Below are 22,180 nucleotides of genomic sequence, written 5' to 3' on the forward strand. Positions count from 1 at the left end.
CACTGCAATTATTCTATTTTACGAATGCAGGAATAATGTTAGAAATTAAAACATCAAGTTTTATGACAGTTCAGACCACAGGTTCAGACTTTTGAATTAATTTCAAACTTCAAAATTGACATTTGCGAAACGTCAAAACGACATACGTATTGTAATAACAGAGAGAAACATATTTTAATACAGGTTAGAATGAAATGGGGGAAGGTACCGAAGTCTGTGATATGTTTTTTCAAAGTCGACATACGTTTATAGGGTATTGCCGTATCCAGTAAACTCTGTCCACTCATAGATTGCTTGACATAAATGTTACTAAAAATGTTCACTCTACGCTACAACAAGTAGATCCGGCGCGACATTTTAAAAAATGGAAAGAGCATGTTTACACGTGATGTTTTATTATTATTCTGCATGTTTGCACTTAGGAAAGATGAAAGACGAAAGAAAACTTCAGTACAGTAGGAGTAATATTTTAGGTTTTATTAATACAGGGTATTTCACGAGTAATAATGTTCCCGACGGAATAAAAAATGCAACCCACAATACATTTTCGAATTTCCGAAAAAGCTGGCTACTGAAATTAAAATATCCAGCTTTTTTCGGAAATGGCTAAACACAAGCAAGAGATTATTTAATATGTATACTCCGTACGGTGATAGATTGCACGTTTTTAAATTCTAGTTCCAAAACATAAAGCAGTGAAAAATACTAAACTCTCCATCTCAATTGTTTCACGTTATGTAGAAAACCATTGTATTCCTGCAGATTAATTCCCGCCAAACCGGTTTCTGTGTCTGTCTTCTGTCAAAAAACGTGCAATCTACCAGAGTACGGAGTATACTATTTAATGCATGAATAAAAATTACCTCAGTATCATTTTCGATGTTTGTAATTAGATTCTTGAGGCACGCACTCGCTTCACAAATTTAAAAAAAATCAACAAAAAATCGCAACGGAACAGATCAAAACAGCAACACGATCAAAACTAATAACTTTTAAAACCAGAGAATCGCAAAACAAAGCTCTAAAGATGAAAAATCACAAATGCTTAAACCACTTTGACAGAACTGACAATTTCAAATTTGAAATGTCATAATTTATTTTTCGCGTGGGTTTCATACAACCAATTAGAATCAGTGGCGCTAATGCTTCAAGATATTACCAACACAATCTATGATACTTTCTTAATATTTTAATGTTATGGTTTGGGGATTTTGTTATCTAAGGATATTTAAAAAAATGCATTCTATCAGTGGACGTAGTCTACTAATAAATCCATGCAATTAAACTATAGTAAGACACTTCAATCCCATATAATAATGTTGGAATAGCTTTCGAGTATTACCGTTGAATTTAAAACAGTCAAAAAATATTTGTCAAATGGAACACTGTTTTCAAAAAAAATTAAAATATGTATATTAAAGATATAAGACTTTCTAGGAATAAAAAGGTAGGAATTAGTGGCATTTATTAAATTATTAAGTAGTTATAATGTCCAACGTTTTCAGTATTAAGAAGTTGTCAATAAGAAAACAATAAAGAAAGGGAAAAAATAAAAATTTTCAACTTTTTGGGTAATTTGTGAATCTGCTACATAATTTGAAAAGGTAAAAACTTAAGTGGTGAAACTATCTTCTTAATAAAGTTATACTTTTAGTTTCAAGACAGAAAGAAACCAAACAATAGTGTGTGCCCCCGGCAACAAAAAGAGTACAAATATTTGCATACTATGGAGAAAATTGTGAAGACTATGATGCAACTCATCATTTGGACAAATTGAGGCATTTTTTATCTGTCGGTAAATTAAAAGTGAAAGATAAAGTACAAGAAAATGAAAACGAATTATTTATTATCTTGCAATGTTTCTGTGGTGGAAAACAATATCACTTTTAACGATAAATTTGACTTGCAGCCAGTGTCATATGTAGGGGATTTTTTAATTTCTAAATTTAAAAATGATTGTGGTGGATGCCAAAATTACTTCTTTGCAAAAAATACGGATATTCAACATATTTTTACTCTTTATAAGTTGCATGACAAGTCAAAATTGAAACTAAAATAATTATATAACAGAAGAGTTGTATGTTTGTGTTGCCAAAATTTACGATCTAAGTGTATATTATTTGAGAAGTAAATTATATTGGAAAAAAATCACGTATCGCCTTAGAACAAAAAATTGTTGGATGCAGCAATCAATTTGATCATCAAAAACTGCAGGACATAAGAAGAGAATTTGAAAAAAAGGGTCCAGACATGTTACGAAGAAAATGGGAATTTTTCAGAATTATTCATTTTAGTTGGTTCCACATTTTAATTTAATTCATTTATTGTAAAATTTTTTATTACACATAATTAATTAAACGTGTCTTTTAAAGACATTTTACATTTGAAATTAATATTAAACAACTCCATCAAGCGTGCCTATAAAATTGGGTAGCAATGAAACGTCTTACCTACTATAGTTTAATTGTCTGTGATTACAGAAGAAAAAAATTATTCGAACTGTCAAAATTTAAATGTCTATAGTTTATTTTTTTTAAGAACGAAGCGTTGCGGGAGATGGGGACTAAAATTGACAAATCAGATTACTCTATTTTGCACCACGTGACAAGCCTTATTTACATTGAACTATAATTACCAAATTATTTTTAAAAATATCTAATCTTTGACATTATTTTTGAAATATGTCATAATTTTTGCGTCACCGTCAAATTCTCGTGCACAAAGTTAAAGTGTCGTTTGTTGGTGCACGATTTCAGCATTTTGGTGTAGCATAATGGCAGAACAACAACCTGGTTCTGTTGTAAAAAAAAATTCCAGGGGAAAGCCAGTTAGTAGTGGTCAGAAAATAATGATACATAATATCTACGCGAAATTTAGAGAGCAGAATGAAGCGCTCTCCAAAAAAGAAATGGTAAAAAGGATGTCTGAAGTAGCGGGAATTGGTCTGACATTAGTTTGGCAAACCATTAAGGAAATGGAAGAAACTCATGCAGTGAAATCGCCACCAAGGAAAAGGAATCGCAAAATACTTTTTGATGAAGGTCTGGCAGAGGTATATATTCTTGTTTTATTTTCAAGTAAACGTAAGATTCATCGAATGTTGTTCTTGTTCTTAATTGAATTTGTAGACAAAAATTTATAATAAAATGCCAAAAAACAAATAACATTGAAATTTTCTTCGTTTTTAAAATTACCCCTTTACTATAGGCAACCAATTTTACACAATTCTAAGAATTGTATTGTGTAAATGGGGCGGCCGATGCTGATGCCACCTACTTCGTTCTTAAAAAAAACACACTATAGCTCACTAGCTGTTTTTGTTGACATTTATTCGAGTTTTGAACCCTTCCTAGGCATTACAGTCTCCATTCATTCTATTCATTCGCGATCCAAGTGCCTCTGGTAGCCGTTTCACTTCGATTGGAATGACTTTTTAAAAGCAAAACACAAATACTTAGAGCACTTATAACACAAATACTTAGAGCACTTATTTATTAAATTTATTAAATACAAGTAAAGTTGACTCAAGTTGCAAAAAACCACTTTGCAACTGACCTTCGAAAATTTACATATTTTAGTACGGTGCGATCAATTAAAAAATAAATCGAGTCGGCGTGTTACCTATGGCAACCCATGCTATAGCATAGGCTCCAAAGCAAACTCGATTTATTTTTTAAATGATCGCTGGGTACTAATTGCAATATGCAACAGAAGTTTCGTTAGTGTGAATTTTATAGCGTTTTTTTTAGTAACTTTTTAGTAATTATTTATTTGAGGTTAGGTACAGCTAAAGTTAGTACCGGGTGATCAAGAAGGACTGTTTAAGTTGGCAATACAATTAAGAACATTTTTTTATTCGGCTATTTACAACACTGCAACCGGATATGTTTTGTGGGTTTATTTGACAGATATCTGACGTAGCATTAATAACGACAAAATGGTAGTTTATGAGTGTAAAAATTAACTGCAAAAAGAAATCAAAGTTGGAATTCGGAATAATAAACTAAAAATTAACCAAAGTAAATTCTCGAAGTGCTCCCTATTTTGCTCTAAACATAAATTAACTCTTCTCTCGAACGATTCACCAGCATGTTTAATTTAATTTGAAATGTCAAATTTTACTTTTCACTGATGCGGCTGTCAGTGTGAAGCCGTCAACAACCGGAAGTTACTCCAGTTGTACCATTTAAAAATGAAATTCAGCATTACCAGCTTAAACAGTCCTTCTTGATCCCCCGTATATTAAATAGAGTTGGCTCCATCCTGGTTCCTATGGGCGTTCTTCGATTGGCTGCACTTTTATTGCCAAAATTGGCACTACATATTTGTGTTTAAATAAAATTGTTAATTATAAAAATGTTTCTAGAGTGAAAAATAAATTATAAATATTATGTTAACTATTTAGATTTGTTTGCATTTACTTCACAAAGTCTGTGGGAACCAGGCTGCCAATACAAATTTAACTCTCAAAAACTCTCTTAGGGCCCGATTTCAAGTCACGGTCGCAAATAGGTGTAGCAAATGTGTAGGTATCTTTATCCTATACATTAATTACCAATATGTGTCATCTTTCTCTCTTGCGACGTTACCATGACAACAACAAGTGCGACCGTCGCAAGTCAACTTGAAATCAGGCCCTTACGAACCAGGATCGAGCCTACTTTCTGTTATACAGCGTGAATTCGAAATGCGTCACAATCTTGCAACCCCAGGATCTTCATACCAATTGTAAAAATCCCGTGCATTCAGTTTTGGGCTATAGATCCGCATAAGGGCAGAAAAGCCATGTAAACTTCAACCACAAAAGTTGAGTACGCCACTGATATCACGTTAGGCCGGATAGTAAGATTTAAAAAGTTATCGAGTGCAACGCAAAAAAGGGGCAAAAAGTTTTGTTACGCGGGTGCTAGTACCGCGTGCAGATTAGTTGTGTGACCTTCGGCTATTGTTTGGTTGGAATTTTGTGTCTCAGTGTGTCATTATCATGGAAAATTATACCAATAGTGAAGTGACCGATATCGTATTTTGTTACGGAAGTGCAGATGGTGTTGGCTTAAGGGCACAAGCTTTGTATCGCGAAAAGTTTCCGGCGCGTCATGTTCCGCATTCGCAAACATTTCTGGCTGTTGTCTACGGGGAAATGGTACTTTTCGATTGCATTCGTCAGCAAGAGTTTTGTGAGTGATTCGAATGTGCATCGATCAACCTGATTTTATGCGAATAGTGTTGTTAACGGAGTTTTTGTAATTTGCCTCCATTTTGATTCTCTAATAGACATATTAACGAACGTGACGTCATCATCTGGGATGATCTTATAGCCATTATTTCACGGAACATTTTACGAAAATTTTTAGGTTGGCATAGCTTGATCCGTCATGCGTGTTAGTTTAAATTACAAAATGTGCAAAGAATTATTTATCAGGATTTATCAGGCAACAAATTCGCGACCGTATTTTTGGCAATTTCACGTATTTCAGCGGTCGTACATGAAAGATTATCTTCCATATTCGTGTTTTGTGACAGAATTTGGCTAAAACAAAAGGCGACTTTGAAGACTTGATCAAATTTTCACTTTTAAAATTAAGACATTACCAACCGCCACAAAAATCCCTAAATCGCGGAAAGTAAACATTTTTGTTTAAAAACGACTTAAAAAAGGCAAATTACAAAAAATAGTATAAAAAACTCGTTTCATAAGACCTTGAAGCACTACTTTAAAATAACTCGTGGCTACGCCACTCGTTTTTTAATCTTGAATTCGTGCTTCAAGACTGGTCTTATGGAACTTGTCTTTTCATATACTATTTTAACACCCATATTCATCAGCGCAAATCCCGGACGATGCAGCAAGTTTTGCAAGGGTTCGGGACAATCTACATCGAAGGGCACAGGCGTGTATTAAAAATCACGACCGACATTTTGAACATTGTGTCTAATAATTGTTAAGTACGGTAGTTGTGGTTTTTGCTTTGACTTTTCCTTTCACTTGGTTTTCACTCTTAATGTTACACGTTTTTGTTTTTCGGCTATTTCATTCAAAACAAGGTTTTGTCACTCTCGGTTTTTAAATCGTTTTTGCGGATATTCATGTTTCGATTTATTAAAACTTTCAGAAGCGTCTCGTTCGGGAAGGAATTAAGTTAAATTGGACTTTATGAATTTAAAATGTTTAACCACATTTTCGGTTTATTCACTTCCTGAAGATCCTGAGGTTTTAAGATTGTGACGTATTTCGAATTCACCCTGTATACCACTCTAGGTACAGTATCATTAAGCTTAAATTTGCAGCAATGCTACCAATAGTAATTCGTCAAAATTACCAAAAACAATGACAGCAAATACTAACCTAATTTTTCGTCCGTGGATTTTGCAACTTTTGTCTACTTTAGACAAGACATTGGGTGATATTCATAAAAATGAGTATCTACTTATGAGCAAATACTTATAAGCATCAGTATTTAGTTAAAAGTATCGGTTCAACGTAAAAATATACGGGGTGATCAAGAAGGACTGTTTAAGTTGGTAACACTGGATCGTATTTTAAATCGTATAACAGGAGTAACTTCCGATTGTTGGTGGCTTGTCGTTGTTAATGATATACCTACATCAGATATTTGTCAAATAAACCAACAAAACATATCCAGTTGCAGTGTTATAAATAACCGAATTAAAAAATTTTCTTAATTGTACTGCCAACTTAAACAGTCCTTCTTGATCACCCGGTATATTTGAATTGATATTCATAAACAGATGCTTGCCCTTATGAGCAGATACTTACATCATATAAGTTCTTTGATTTTTTTGGTATGACAAGCATAGCCTAGTTTAGTCAACTGACTTATAAGTCTAATGAATAGCAGACTTGTGATTTTATAAGGATATGCTTATTTTTGTGAGTAACTTCTCTATTTTAGTAGATATTTTATGAATATAGACAGTAGTAGAAACTTATCTCTCTATGATTTTCTAAGCATATGCTAATGCTACATTAAGTACTAGCATCTCCTTAAATTCTGCAAAATTATTTACTTGCATTTTATGAACTATAAGTATAAGTATGTTCTATTTTTTATGAATATCACCCATTTTGTAATTATTTTGAGTAGTTTTTTGTATTGACATGAAATGAAATTTTTCAGATTATAAGATCACAATGCCAAATTTGGAATACAGCGCGAGTATCCCAAAATGTCATCGCTTGCTACTCGAATTACCCAGATGCGAAAGAAACGATTTGGAAAAATACTGCTGCAAGGACTGCAATTTTGAAACCGATTTTGTGGTAATTTTGAAGCAACATCGCAAGGGATATCACAGAAAGGGCACTGATTGTGTGCAAGATCAACCAAAAAATAACACCGTAGTGAAAAGCTACATTTGTCAAAAGTGCTCGTTTGAAACATATTCTATTTTACTGTGGATCAAACACTTTGATGGTTCATGTTTTGATACAGAAGAAAAATGTGAGACAGTAGATGTAGTATCTTGTAGTGGTGAAACGTCGTACCGATGTGAGAGATATTTGGAACTGAGAATTCATAAACTTAAAAACTCAGCAGATGCTGTCCAGTGGTATAATTGTGATAAGCGCGAATTTAAAACAAAACGAAACCGCTACTTACACAAGCATAAGAAAAATCATCTGTCAGCAGATGCTGTCAAATGGTATCGCTGTGATAAGTGCGAATTTAAAACGAAACGGAACGACAACCTAAAACGACATAAGAAAATTCATCTCTCAGCAGATGCTGTCCAGTGGTATAGCTGTGATAAATGCGAATTTAAAACGAAACATAACGGCGGACTTAAAAAACATAAGGCAATTCATCTTCCAGCAGATGCTATAGCTAGATGGTATAGCTGTGATAAATGCGAATACAAAACGAAACATAGAGGCGGACTTGAAATACATAAGGAAATGCATCTCCCAGCAGATGCTATCCATTGGTATAGCTGTGATAAATGCGAATTTAAAACGAAACGAACCGTCTACCTAAAACAACATAAGAAAAATCATCTGTCAGGAGATGCTGTCCAGTGGTATAGCTGTGATAAATGCGAATACAAAACGAAACATGATAAATGCGTTAAGGAACATAAGACTATGCATCTCTCACCAGACGCTATCCATTGGTATAGCTGTGATAAATGTGAATTTAAGACGAAATGGAAGAACTACCTAAGGAAACATAAGAAAATTCATCTCTCAGCAGATGTTGTCCAGTGGTATAGCTGTGATAAATGCGAATACAAAACGAAACATAACGGCGCACTTAAAATACATAAGGAAATGCATCTCCCAGCAGATGCTATCCATTGGTATAGCTGTGATAAATGCGAATTTAAAACGAGACGAAACGGCCACCTAAAACGACATAAGAAAAATCATCTGTCAGCAGATGCTGTCCAGTGGTATAGCTGTGATAAATGCGCATACAAAACGAAACATAATGACTTACTTAAAAAACATAAGAAAATTCATCTCCCAGCAGATGCTATCCATTGGTATAGCTGTGATAAATGCGAATACAAAACGAAACATAGTGGCGGACTTAAAATACATAAGGAAATGCATCTCCCAGCAGATGCCATCCATTGGTATAGCTGTGATAAATGCGAATTTAAAACGAAACGAACCGACTACCTAAAACAACATAAGAAAATTCATCTCCCAGCAGATGCTATCCATTGGTATAGCTGTGATAAATGTGAATTTAAAACGAAACGAAACAGCTACCTAAAACAACATCAGAAAAATCATCTCTCACCAAATGCTGTCCAGTGGCATAGCTGTGATAAATGCGAATTTAAGACGAAATATAAGAACAACATTAAAAAACATAAGAAAACTCATCTCTCAGCAGATGCAATGCAATCATAAAATTGCTAAACGTTCAACGCTCAACAAACAATCCAAAGAGAACACTGTCCATACAATATCCAAACAATACAGACTCGTGTCCGGAGGTACAATGGTCACATGGCGCTTTGTTTATCTCGACTTCCTCTAGATGTACAATTTTCAGGCCTAGGACATTGTCAGAATTTGAGAATTTTCTCCTATGTCGGCGGATTTTGATAAATGTCAGAACGAAACGTCCAGATAATTTTAAAGATTTTAAGCAATTTGATTCGTCGAAAAAAAAACGTCGTATTGAATAATATACTATTTAAATTAAAAATCACATTTCTTTAAATACGAATGGTTTATTTTGCCCAACGGGATTTCCAATTCCTGACTACATCATCTCAAACATAAAACAGCAATTCCAAAAAATTACAATACTTTTCTTAACATGCATCTTTCTTCTTCTCCCTTTTCCTGTCGCTTTTCTTTAGTTCCCAATTTCACCCCTGTTATTCCCCCGGTAGCTCTTCCCTTTTTCTTTTCTCTTTTTGCCTCTTGACCTTTCCATTTGTACTCTTTCGGTAGCGACTTTCCCCCGTTGTGCTTCTTTCCGTTCTGTTTACTTTGTTCATCTACCTTTTTATACACCTTCTCTTTATACCTTTTTTCGTCGGTTCGTCTTCTTTTCTCTCCTTCTAAAAATTTGGTCTTCAGTTTCTCTTCTCTCTCATCCCAGGTAAACCACTCCCCGTTTATCTGTATATTCCTGTATCCTATTTTCACCCTTTTTCCTACATCTCTCTCTTTTCTAGCCGCCTCTCGTCAAATCGTCATCTACAGGGTGTATCAGAATTCGACCGACAAACTTTCAGGGCAGATTCTATGATAATCGACTAAAAAGTTTTACCAGCAGCAAAAGCAATTGGATGGAATTTCTTGATGAGACGTACAAAAATAAAAAGGAACTACATATGTACAATTTACAAAAATTGTCAAAATTTCGCCCTCCTGTTCAATGCACAGATAACCCCATAAAATCCAAGGATTTCAGATCGTAATTGTTTTTAGGTGTTTTGTTGATTATCTCGCAAACTAAGGGTTTTTGACCCCATATGTACCTATTAAGAGTTTTATGCTTATTTTTGATCATAGAATTTGCCCTGAAAGTTTGTCGGTCGAATTCTGATACACTCTGTATGTATATACATCTTCTCACCTTTTCTTTCCTTCAACTTACTCTTATTTAGCATAATATTTTTCTTCTGCTCCCAACTTTCTATTCTTATCTTTATTTATTTTAAATGCTTCTTTTACGTTCACTTTCACCCCTATCTCTCTTTCTAACGACTCTTCCACCCTCCTCTCAATATTTCCTCTTATTCCCCCTATTCCCGTTATTATAACATCATTCTTCCTCCCCTTCTTTTCTCTTTGTTCCTTCTTTTTATCTATCATTTTCATCCTTTTCATCCAATCTGTCTCCTCCGCCTGCCATTTTTCTTCTCTTCGTCTCTCACTTCCGCTAATTCCTTTCTTAGTACTTTGTTCTACTCTACATTCACCACTGCACAAAATATTTTTGGGAAGATATTGTAGAGTTCCGGTTTTCTAGGGTCTTTTCCTTTATCTTCTCGGACATTTTTGAAAAAAAAAAACGAAACAGGAATTTGCAAGAACAGAAAAACCTCTTGATCCAACGTTATGTTGTGTTATTTTATTATGGCAGAAAAAAAAGCAAAAGTGTCATAAGACTTACGAGAAACTATTTTCATGCGTAAAATGTTTGCTCAACCATCCATTTTCCGCTAAGGATGGCGTAGCTGTGTTTTATGCTCTGCGCCGGACCACATGAGAGCGGAGGATACTGGCGGAGTACTCCGACAGCGAGATACCCAAGCAACGATTAATGAATGTTTTTAAACTATTTTAGAAAAGGTTGCCTTGGCGAAAATAAGTTCCCTGATTGTTAAATGCAAAAATGTCACATATTTATTTCCCTGTGGTGAATTTACAACAAATCATGTGAAAGGTTTTGAAAAGAAAGTATTTTTTTAAATCCCCAAATAAATCGACATTTTTTTTCTACCACTAGTTAAAATATCTGTACAACTTTCTCAAAGACAGCCTGTATATCGAAAATAAACAATTTGTGATAGATTTTTATTTAGACAAAACATACAAATTCCGTGCAATAATAATTTAGAGAATTAATTGTAGAGACCTTGGTTTCAGTGTCAATTTATGAAACCAGTTTAATAGTTATTTATGCAACAAGTGAGTAAAGTAATACTTTTTTTTACGAGATGGAAAATTTGCCACACGAGTGCAGCGAGTGCGCAATCCGCCGAGTAAAAAAAAGATACTTTACTAAGGAGTTGCATACAAAATTTTTTTGGCGCCCGTAAGTATAGATATCAATTTTTTTGACTCAAAATTTGAAAATGTTCTCCTGTGTGAACCCGTGGACCTTTAAAACGCCCCTTTTACTCGTGTTTTAAATTGGCCCACTCATGCCAAAAAAATCCCAATTTACATACGAACTCGTTAAAAAAACTACTAATTATGAATGAAAAATTTTATAATTGCGTTAAAAAATGACACGCTACGGCATTTTTGTTAACGCAAAATCCGTACAAAAATGAACCGCTATGGCACTTTTTTAACGCTTCTTGACCGATTCAAAAATCGCATATTTTATGAACGCAAACGAATGAAAAAACTTGCACTTTTTTTGACGGACATTAAAAATAGTAGTTTATTCAAGGAGTTCGTGTGTAATTTGGGCTTTTTTTTGGCATGAGTGGGCCAGTTTAAAACTCGAGTGAAACGAGAGTTTTAAAGGTCCACGAGTGCCAAAAAAAGCCCAGTTTACACAAGAACGAGTTGAATACAACGTTTTTTTGTTCAATGAGCCCCTTAAAGGCTCCAAATCGCTGAAAATGTTTAAAATTAGCTTGACGCTTCGTTTTGACAAGTTGTCAAATTTATCAAAATCCGTTCATACAGGAGAAAATTCTCAAATTCTGACAGTGTCTAACAAAAAACACTATTTTTTTGCATATCGAAAAAACTTGAGAAATCTGGTCTAAAAGGATAATGAAAAAAAAATAGGTATGCAATAGGTAATAAAAATAGGTATACAATCATCATAAAATGATGCAAAAAAGTACCACTTTCACTACGATTTTGCGTGTAAAAAAGTGTCACTTTCATTACTATATGAAAAAAATAATATACAGATATTTTTTTTAAATAGAAAGTAAACTACACTTAATAGAAAAAAGTCTAAAAGGTTCCCAGCAGACTTTCACTTTAGAGAGTCTTGTAGCATGATCTCTACCTGAGATGACCTTCGAGTACCATATTTTGGAGAATTCTTCTGTACAAAATTAAAAATCAAATAAGCTATAAACACTAACAAACAACAAATAACAATTTGAAGCAGCACAACAACTACCAAGTACCGAGACAATCCCGAGTTCTGTACTATTTGGTTGATACTTTTTGAAAAATTGTCGATCGGGATTATTACTGTCTTGTTCAACGCGGTCAAGTTTTGAGTGTGGTGTTTCTCGTTGGTGCAAGGAATTCCGCGATAATTCTCTTTGTCGAAGGTACTACCTTCAGTTATCCTGACAACGTGAAACTTGAGAACATCATTAATTTTCGCCAAATCTTCACACTTCCATGGATTACCATTCAGAGAGATGTTCTGCAAGTTATAGTGATAGTCCCCAAGGTTGTCGCCATCGAACGAAGTGATCTGGTTGTTGTCAAATTTAAGGTGACTTAGCTGAAGTAAGTAGTTAAAGGTGTACTGATGTAAATCTGTTAGTTGGTTGTTGGAAATATCCAGAGTCTCAAGACGCTTTAAGTGGTTGAAAGTACCATACTGAAACTCCTTGATGCTGTTGTGGGACAAATTGAGAAACTGGAACACGGCAGGATTCAAACTGGTTATGTTGTTGTGACTCAAATCTAGAAGCATCAAAGAAGTCAAGTTGTTGAAAGCATCATTTTCTATTGTTGCAATACTGTTAAGAGAAATGTTCAAAATCGTGAGGTTGGAACTGAAGCTTGTATCGCATTGTAATTACATAACATTAAACAGATAAAAATAAAAATGATAAACAGGACGAATGGTTTGGCAGCGATAGCGAGCAGACGTGGAAAAAGTGCAGCGATAGCAAACGTAAACAACGACGAGTGAGTGAGAGGTGATAAGGAGAAGACAGCGGGCAAGAAAGAGAGGGCATGCCGAAATCGCCGAAAGCAAGGAAAGAAAGCAGCAAGAGAGAAAGAGAAGAGGGTAGGATGTCGGAAGAAGGTCTGAACTCATTCAGAAAGAGTTCCAGAACCGAAAGATCCCCAAGTAGAGGCGGAGAAAGAAATCAAAGCAAAGAAATAGAGGAGAAAATAGAAACAGTGCTCAGAGAGATAAAAGAGGATATGGCGGGAATAGTAGAGGAGAGCAGAGCACGAAGAAAGGAATTAGCGGCAGCGAGAGAGAAGGAGGGAGAGCAAGAAAGAGAGGACATGCTGAAATCGTCAGAAGTAAGGAAAGAAAGCAGCAAGAGAGAAAGAGAAGAGAACGTCGAAAGAAGGCAAGAACCCACTCAGAAATAGTTCCAGAACGAGAAGATCACCAAATAGAAGCCAAGAAGAAAATCAAAGCAAGGAAATGGATAAGGAAATGAAAACAATCATGATAAGAGAGATGAGAGAGGAGATCAAAACACTAAGAAAGGAATTAGCGGCAGTGAGAGAGGAGAATGGGGAGCTAAGGAAAGAATTAGCGACAGTGAGAGAGGAGATGAGAGGAAGAGAAGAAAAAGGGCAGTTGGAGAAGGCAGATTGGATGAAAAGGATGGAAATGATAGAGGAAAAGATGGAACAAAGAGAAAAGAAGGAGAGGAAGAATAATGTTATAATAACTGGAATAGGAGCAATAAGTGGAAATGTAGAGAGGGGGGTGGAAGAATGGTTAGAAAGGGAGATAGGGGTGAAAGTGAATAAAGGAAGCATTTAAAATAAATAAAGATAAGATGATGCTGGCAAAAATAGAAAATTGGGAGCAGAAGAAGAACATAATGCTAAGTAAGAGTAAGTTAAAGGAAAAAAAAAGGTGAGAGGATGTATATAGATGACGATTTGACAAAAGAAGAAAGGGAAACACAAAAGAAGTTAAGAGAGTTGGCCAGAGAGGAGAGAGATAGAGGAAAAAGGGTAAAAATAGGATACAGGAAAATACAGATAAACGGGGACTGGTTTAGATGGGATAAGAGACAGGAGAAACTGAAGAAAATTTGCTAGAAGAAGGAGAGAATAAGAAGACGACTCGGCGAGAAAATGTACAAGGAGAAGGTGAATAAAAAGGTAGAGGGACAAAGACACAGAAAAGTAAGAGAGAAGAGAGAGAATAAGAGAATCGAAATACAATAGGGAGGGGAGAGAGTGTGTGTGAGAGAGGAAAATGATAGCGGGTTGCAGAGGTGGGGACGAGGAGAGAGAGAACAGGAATGGGAAGGAAGGAGAAGAGAGAGAGAAGGTGCAGGAGGTGACGCGAGGACAGTGAGAAGATCGAACACATGCGGCGAAATGTGAGAGAGAAAGAGAAGGGAATGGGGAGAAATATGGAGCGAAGGCGGCAGGGAGATGGATGAAAGAGTAAGGAAGAGGAGAGAAAGAATAGAGAACGAGAGGAGTGAGGGAGAAGAATAAATTGTTATTTTTATGTTTATGTTTTGTAATCAGGAATCCGAAAGCCCGTAGGGCAAAATAAAGCATTTTGTTTTGTTGTTTGTTACAATCGACTCTTGAACGTGCAACGCCAACTTCGATGCGAAATTAAAAAAAAAAACACCATTTATGTAAAACGTCCTCTGCGCTGATACCTAATAACAATAACAAACCGGGCCAATCGCTCAAAATCTTGCGACTTGCGATCCAGAAAAAAACACGAGAGGCTAAATAACCCAGGACGATCCTTACCAATACGCATGCGTTAGTAACTACATGCTGTACTGCGTGCTGCGTGTAAGGCAAAGAACACTAGATGAGTAGAACACAAACTAAAGATATAACTATGTTTTTAGAATCTTTTAATAGGTCTATTATTGTATTCAATTTGGAATCGTTTATGGCTATCTATTAAAGCACTCGTAGTTTAATGGATCTCTAAGAAAATTTTTATCAATATTTCAGTGTATTATTGTCATTTACACCAAAAAACTTCCAATATTAATGTTCAAACTCTACTTTTTAACATATGTTGCAGATGTAGTTGCATCCGTTACCTTGAATTACCAATTACATAATACAAAATTCCCTAGAATTTGAAAATTTAATTTTTTTATTTAAAAATTAAAAAAAATCTAAAAAATAACATAAAAAACTCGCCTACAGGTCGTTTTCTAGACCTGGGATTCGTGCGCCAAATCAACCCTTATAAAACTCGTTGTCCAAACATTTCATCACAGTTTTTTTAGCAGCAACATCTAAAATCGTTTCCTCGGAAACGCATACATTTAGTAGAGTTACCTTCAGGAAGGCGTGTGTGATTGGTTATCTTAAAATCGTTTTCATTGCAAAACTAATATACCTACTTTTCACGTTTGTTGTTGTAGAATCCTTGTTGGACTAAATATTAAAATTCACAGTTAACAACTGACGCGCGAGTTATGGAACACCTGTATAAATGAGTTTACTACATAAAAAAGGTCTTTTATTGTATTGTTTCTTATTAGATACGCAAGTGTTGTTCTAATTTTTAAACAATAAATTTGCGATATTTTTCCGTCAACGTCAAATTTAAATAACGAGCAAAATTATAGGACTTGCGCACAAGTATGGAATGGCCTGGGTCATTTAGCCTCTCGTAAAAAAACGGGCAAAATATCGGTAGACGGTGGGTAGACGTCACCACCCCGCAAGTTATAGGAAACTGTAATAGTATTGCAGACACAGACATTTAAACTATAGTAGATAAGATGGTTTTTACATTATATTTATATTTTCAGCATTTATTGTATCTGATAACTGATACATCCTTTTTTTTAATGTCGTGTCAAGTTAAAACATCCGGTCAATGGCACTTGCGAGACAAAAAACACCAATATTTTTCATTTGTTTCATTGCCAACAGACTCAGTCATTGTTGATCACGCTGTACTATGGCGGCCAAAAAATTTTGGCCGTCACTTTCTTGACATTCAAGTAAAGTGTAAATAAACCTTTAGGAATCGTAACCCCACTTTTGACTCTTGTCATTTTGACAATCAATTTAAACTGTTTGAAGCTCAGATATTCCAAAAATCCGACATGAATAAACAAAATTAGAGCATAGATAACCTGAGGTAAACGTTCTGTGTAGTAGAAATGACAAAATAATTTTGAGTTTTGAAATTTACCACCCAAAAAATAACGTTCATAATCAAGACGGTAATCATGATGACAATAAAGTACGGATTACAATTTTTTTTTTGAATTGACATAATGACGGCCAAAATTTTTTGGCCGGCATAGTACCTACAGAGTTGCTACATACATTTTCGTACATAGTTGCCATATTTGTCCACAATCATTTTGAATCACAAGTAAAGTCCATTCACGTTGGATTTTCCTCTCAAGGTCAAATAATTAATTTTTTAGGCTCTGTAATTATGTTTTGTGAATAGTGACATGCAGCTAACATAATGCAATTTAGCAATGCTTAATCTAACGTGAACGGTGTTTACCTTGAAAGTCCATTCAAAAATCAAAAAACCACCAGCGTCGCATTTTCCTCGATGATTACTATCGGCAACGCTGTCTAGTGTAAAATTTGGTGAGACTTGTAATTTTGAGGTTAAATGTTTATTAAGTGTCTTGTTTTTCTGGGCATGTTTAAGTAAAAATAATAAGAATCAATAAATAAATGAAACGTGGTGCTAATAAAACAATATGAACGAAATTCAAAGCAGTTGAATTTTATTTTGAATCAAATAAATGTCATAATTTATAGTTACCAACATAGTATGAAAAAATATCTACCTAGGGTCTTTTAAATTTTACCAACCTAAAGCAACAGGTGGTGATTTTTTGATTTTTGAATGGACTTTGGATAAGACATTTTTTGATTATTTTGAGTAGTTTTTTGTATTGACACGAAATGAAATTTTTCAGATTATAAGATCACAATGCCAAATTTGGAATACAGCGCGAGTATCCCAAAATGTCATCGCTTGCTACTCGAATTACCCAGATGCGAAAGAAACGATTTGGAAAAATACTGCTGCAAGGACTGCAATTTTGAAACCGATTTTGTGGTAATTTTGAAGCAACATCGCAGGGGATATCACAAAAAGGGCACTGATTGTGTGCAAGATCAACCAAAAAATAACACCGAAGTGAAAAGCTACATTTGTCAAAAGTGCTCGTTTGAAACATATTCTAGTTTACTGTGGATCAAACACTTTGATGGTTCATGTTTTGATACAGAAGAAAACTGTGAGACAGTAGATGTAGTATCTTGTAGTGGTGAAACGTCGTACCGATGTGAGTACTCTTGCTTTAGTACAAAAGAAGCAACAGATTTGAAAAAACGCCAAACAGTAAGGCACCCATATCACCGCGAGGAAGGATCGCCTTGTTTCCATTGCAAGTATAAAGGAAAAACCAAAAATCATCTAAGGGAACACGTAAACTATAAATATACCACTTCCGAAGCTGTACACTGGTTTCGTTGTAACGAATGTCAGTTTATATCTAAAAGATATTTGGAACTGAGAATTCATAAGAAACTTCACAACTCAGCAGATGCTGTCCAGTGGTATAATTGTGATAAATGCGAATTTAAAACAAAACGGATCCGCTACTTACAACAACATAGGAAAAATCATCTGTCAGCAGATGCTGTCAAATGGTGTCGCTGTGATAAGTGCGAATTTAAAACGAAACGAAACGACAACCTAAAACGACATAAGAAAATTCATCTCTCAGCAGATGCTGTCCATTGGTATAGCTGTGATAAATGTGAATATAAAACGAAACATAACGTCAACCTAAAACAACATCAGAAAATTCATCTCTCAGCAGATGCTGTCCAGTGGCATAGCTGTGATAAATGCGAATTTAAGACGAAATATAAGCACAGCATTAAACAACATAAGAAAATTCATCTCTCAGCAGATGCTATCCAGTGGCATAGCTGTGATAAATGCGAATTTAAGACGAAATATATGAACAGCATTAAAAAACATAAGAAAATTCATCTCTCAGCAGATGCTATCCAGTGGTGTAGCTATGATAAATGCGAATACAAAACGAAACATGATAAATGCCTTAAGGAACATAAGACTATTCATCTCTCACCAGACGCTATCCATTGGTATAGCTGTGATAAATGTGAATTTAAGACGAAATGGAAGAACTACCTAAGGCAACATAAGAAAATTCATCTCTCAGCAGATGCTGTCCAATGGTATAGCTGTGATAAATGTGAACATAAAACGAAACATAACTACAACCTAAAACAACATCAGAAAATTCATCTCTCAGCAGATGCTGTCCATTGGTATAGCTGTGATAAATGTGAATATAAAACGAAACATAACGACAACCTAAAACAGCATCAGAAAATTCATCTCTCAGCAGATGCTGTCCAGTGGCATAGCTGTGATAAATGCGAATTTAAGACGAAATATAAGAAGAGCATTAAAAAACATAAGAAAATTCATCTCTCAGCAGATGCTATCCAGTGGTGTAGCTATGATAAATGCGAATTCAAAACGAAACATGATAAATGCCTTAAGGAACATAAGACTATTCGTCTTTCACCAGACGCTATCCATTGGTATAGCTGTGATAAATGTGAATTTAAGACGAAATGGAAGAACTACCTAAGGCAACATAAGAAAATTCATCTCTCAGCAGATGTTGTCCAGTGGTATAGCTGTGGTAAATGCGAATACAAAACGAAACATAACAGCGGACTTAAAAGACATAAGGAAATTCATCTTCCAGCAGATGCTATCCATTGGTATAGCTGTGATAAATGTGAATATAAAACGAAACACAACAACCTAAACCGACATAAGAAAATTCATCTCTCAGCAGATGCTGTCCAGTGGCATAGCTGTGATAAATGCGAATTTAAAACGAAATATAAGAACAACCTTAAACAACATAAGAAAATTCATCTCTCAGCAGATGCTATCCGGTGATAGCTTTGACAAATGCGAATACAAAATAAAATATAACAACGGCTTGCAATGCAATCATAAAATTGCTAAACGTTCAACGCTCAACAAACAATCCAAAGAGAACACTGTCGATACAATATCCAAACAATACAGACTCCTGTCCGGAGGAAAAAGCTTCACACGGGGCGTTGTTAATCTCGACTTCGTCTCGATGTACAATTTTCAGGCCTAGCGATAAAAAGTAACGCTTTTACCTCTTGTTGTATAAATAACTATTTTCATGTTTAATTTACATAATTGTTTTTTTTTTGAGAATTTGAGAATTTTCTCCTGTGTCGGCGGATTTTGATAAATGTCAAAACGAAACGTCAAGATAATTTTAAAGATTTTAAGCAATTTGATTCGTCGAACAAAAAAACGTATTGAATAATATACTATTTAAATTAAAAATCACATTTCTTTAAATACGAATGGTTTATTTTGCCCAACGGGATTTCCAATTACTGACTACATCATCTCAAACATAAAACAGCAATTCCAAAAAATTACAATACTTTTCTTTCCATGCATCTTTCTTCTTCTCCCTTTTCCTGTCGCTTTTCTTTAATTCCCAATTTCACCCCTGTTATTCCCCCGGTAGCTCTTCCCTTTTTCTTTTTGCCTCTTGACCTTCCCATTTGAACTCTTTCGCGACATAAATTAACTCTTCTCTCGAACGATTCACCAGCATGTTTAATTTAATTTAAAATGTCAAATTTCACTTGTCACTGATGCGGCTGTCAGTGTGAAGCCGTCAACAATCGGAAGTTACTCCAGTTGTACCTACCATTTAAAAGTAAAATTCAGCATTACCAACTTAAACAGTCCTTCTTGATCACCACGTACTATAGAGAATTAATTGTAGAGACTTTGGTTTCAGTGTCAAATTATGAAACCAGTTTACATAATAGATATTTTTTTCAAATAGAAAGTAAACTACACTTAATGGAAAAAAGTCTAAAAAAGTTTCTCAGCAGACTTTCAGTTTAGAGAGTTTTGTAACATAATCTCTACCTGAGATGACCTTCGAGTACCATATTTTAGAGAATTCTTCTTCACAAAATTAAATATCAAATAAGCTATAAACGCTAACAAACAACAAATAACAATTTGAAGCAGCACAACAACCACCAGAACGCCGCAGCCCTCGTGCTCCTTTTCAAAAAATTTCGCAAACCTCGATTTCTGAAAGTCCTCATTCAAGAACCGAGACAATCCCGAGTTCTGTACTGTTTGGTTGATACTTTCTGAAAAATTGTCGATCGGGATTATTACTGTCTTATTCAACGCGGTCAAGTTTTGAGTCTGGTGTTTCTCGCTGGTGCAAGGAATCCCGCGATAATTCTCTTTGTCGAAGGTACTGCCTTCAGTTATCCTGACAACGTGAGCGTTGAGAGCGTCATTAATTTTCGCCAAATCTTCACACTTCCATGGATTACCATTCAGAGAGACGTTCCGCAAGTTAAAGTGATAGTCCCCAAGGTTGTCGCCATCAAACGAAGTGATCTGGTTGTTGTCAAATTTAAGGTGACTTAGCCGACGTAAGTAGGTAAAGGTGTACTGATGTAGATCTGTTAGTTGGTTGTTGGAAATATCCAGAGTCTCAAGACGCTTTAAGTGGTTGAAAGTACCATACTGAAACTCTTTGATGCTGTTGTGGGACAAATTGAGATAATGAAGGTCCATCAAGTTCTTGAACACGGCAGGATTCAAACTGGTTATGTTGTTGCGACTCAAATCTAGAACCATCAAAGAAGTCAAGTTGTTGAAAGCATCATTTTCTATTGTTACAATACTGTTAACAGAAATGTTCAAAGACTTGAGGATATCTGATTGGGTCAGTACCAATCCGTTAGCAGAGTCACACTTTTGACAACTGACCACTCTTGTAATATCATTTCTGGACAAATCGAGGAAATAAATACTAGAAAAATTTGAAAGGTTCAGTTGAGACACATGACTACCAGACAACTTCAACACTTCAACAGCAGGATTTAGTCCTTCAAAGTGACTTAAGTTAGTTTGTTGAAGATTTAACGTGGTCAAGTTAGACAAATGCTCCACGGACAGCTTTTTCAAGGGATTTCTCGACAAATCCAAATACTCCAGTTTCAATTTCTCCAACATATCTTCATCGAATTCGGAGATGTTGTTATCTCGCAGGTCAAGCTTTACCAGACTGGACGCCCCCAACAGAGTCCCCTCTTCAATCTGATATATCCTATTGGAGCTCAAATCCAACACTTCCAGCTTTTGCAGAGAATTGAACACTCCCTTGAGGACCCGAGTCAGCTCGTTCCCGTCCAGATACAGTTCTTTAAGCATCGTCAGACCTCTGAACGCTCCCGGTTGAATTTCCTCGATGTGAATCTTGCTGAGAAACAGCTTGTTGATGGTCGAGAAGCGTGCCAGTTCGTTTGGTCGCAACGTTGTCAGAGTACTCAGAGTAGAGTTGGTGACTATTAAGACACTCCTATTGAGTTGGATTATATAACGAGCATCAATTGTCTCAATAGAGGAAATGTTCGAGCAAATAATCGCCGCATCTTGCAGATGGTAACCGTAATGGCGATAGCTTGTCGTGGCCAAGAGTTCAGAGCAAGCAAAACTTGTGCCGACGAATAGTAGTAAAATGAAGATTTGCATTTCACTTGATTCTAAAATAAAATAGATGTGGATGGGTTTAAAAGATTGTTTATACTTACTTCAGCGAAACGGAAAATGCAGCTTCTCTGGATTCTCGTGATAAATACGTGGGTGGTGTCAATAAAAAAGGCGAGTTCTCGAGAAAAAAATGCAATTTATTTCCACAAATTACAAACCATACAAGAAATCATCACTTCGCGGTCTTGTGTCTAGCGCGTTACACTCATCAATATATCAGACAGGAAAGGAAAGAAAAGCTTCGAAAAATTGCTGCACGCGGTGTGCTCTCATCGTTCTTTTCGATAAGGAAGTGTCTTGTCGGCGCTCATGAAAAAACTGAGACACCAGGGGTCAGTGTCGTCGGCTCACGGCGTCGGTCGGTACCGCGAGACCTAATTGGAGGCTCACAGAGGGAGACGCAGGTCTCATCCGCGCATAGATAAAATCATCCGCACATGAATGTATTA

The 22,180-nt window shown here is 35.5% G+C and overlaps 1 protein-coding gene across 1 annotated transcript; it reads right to left on the reverse strand.

The window, feature by feature from the left end:
* Positions 1 to 12,253: 12,253 nt before the first annotated feature.
* Positions 12,254 to 22,175, reverse strand: LOC138129419 (leucine-rich repeat-containing protein 15-like). Its single transcript, XM_069045711.1, has 4 exons — positions 21,773 to 22,175; positions 20,058 to 21,724; positions 12,306 to 12,935; positions 12,254 to 12,262 (listed from the first exon to the last, which is right to left on the reverse strand). The coding sequence occupies exons 2-4, from the start codon at positions 21,711 to 21,713 to the stop codon at positions 12,254 to 12,256; spliced, it is 2,295 nt and encodes a 764-aa protein (XP_068901812.1). The 5' UTR covers positions 21,714 to 21,724; positions 21,773 to 22,175.
* Between the last annotated feature and the right edge of the window lie 5 nt (positions 22,176 to 22,180).

The sequence above is a fragment of the Tenebrio molitor genome, chromosome 4 (genome assembly GCF_963966145.1).
Source record: "Tenebrio molitor chromosome 4, icTenMoli1.1, whole genome shotgun sequence".
NCBI classification, from domain to species: Eukaryota; Metazoa; Arthropoda; class Insecta; order Coleoptera; family Tenebrionidae; genus Tenebrio; species Tenebrio molitor.

Excerpts from the sequence above, each read along its gene's own strand:
- LOC138129419 (XM_069045711.1), bottom strand. The coding sequence starts at position 21,713 with ATGCAAATCTTCATTTTACTACTATTCGTCGGCACAAGTTTTGCTTGC. Across the intron at positions 12,936-20,057 it reads AGATTATGTTACAAAACTCT|TGCGATACAAGCTTCAGTTC; the intron begins CTAAACTGAAAG and ends ATGTAATTACAA.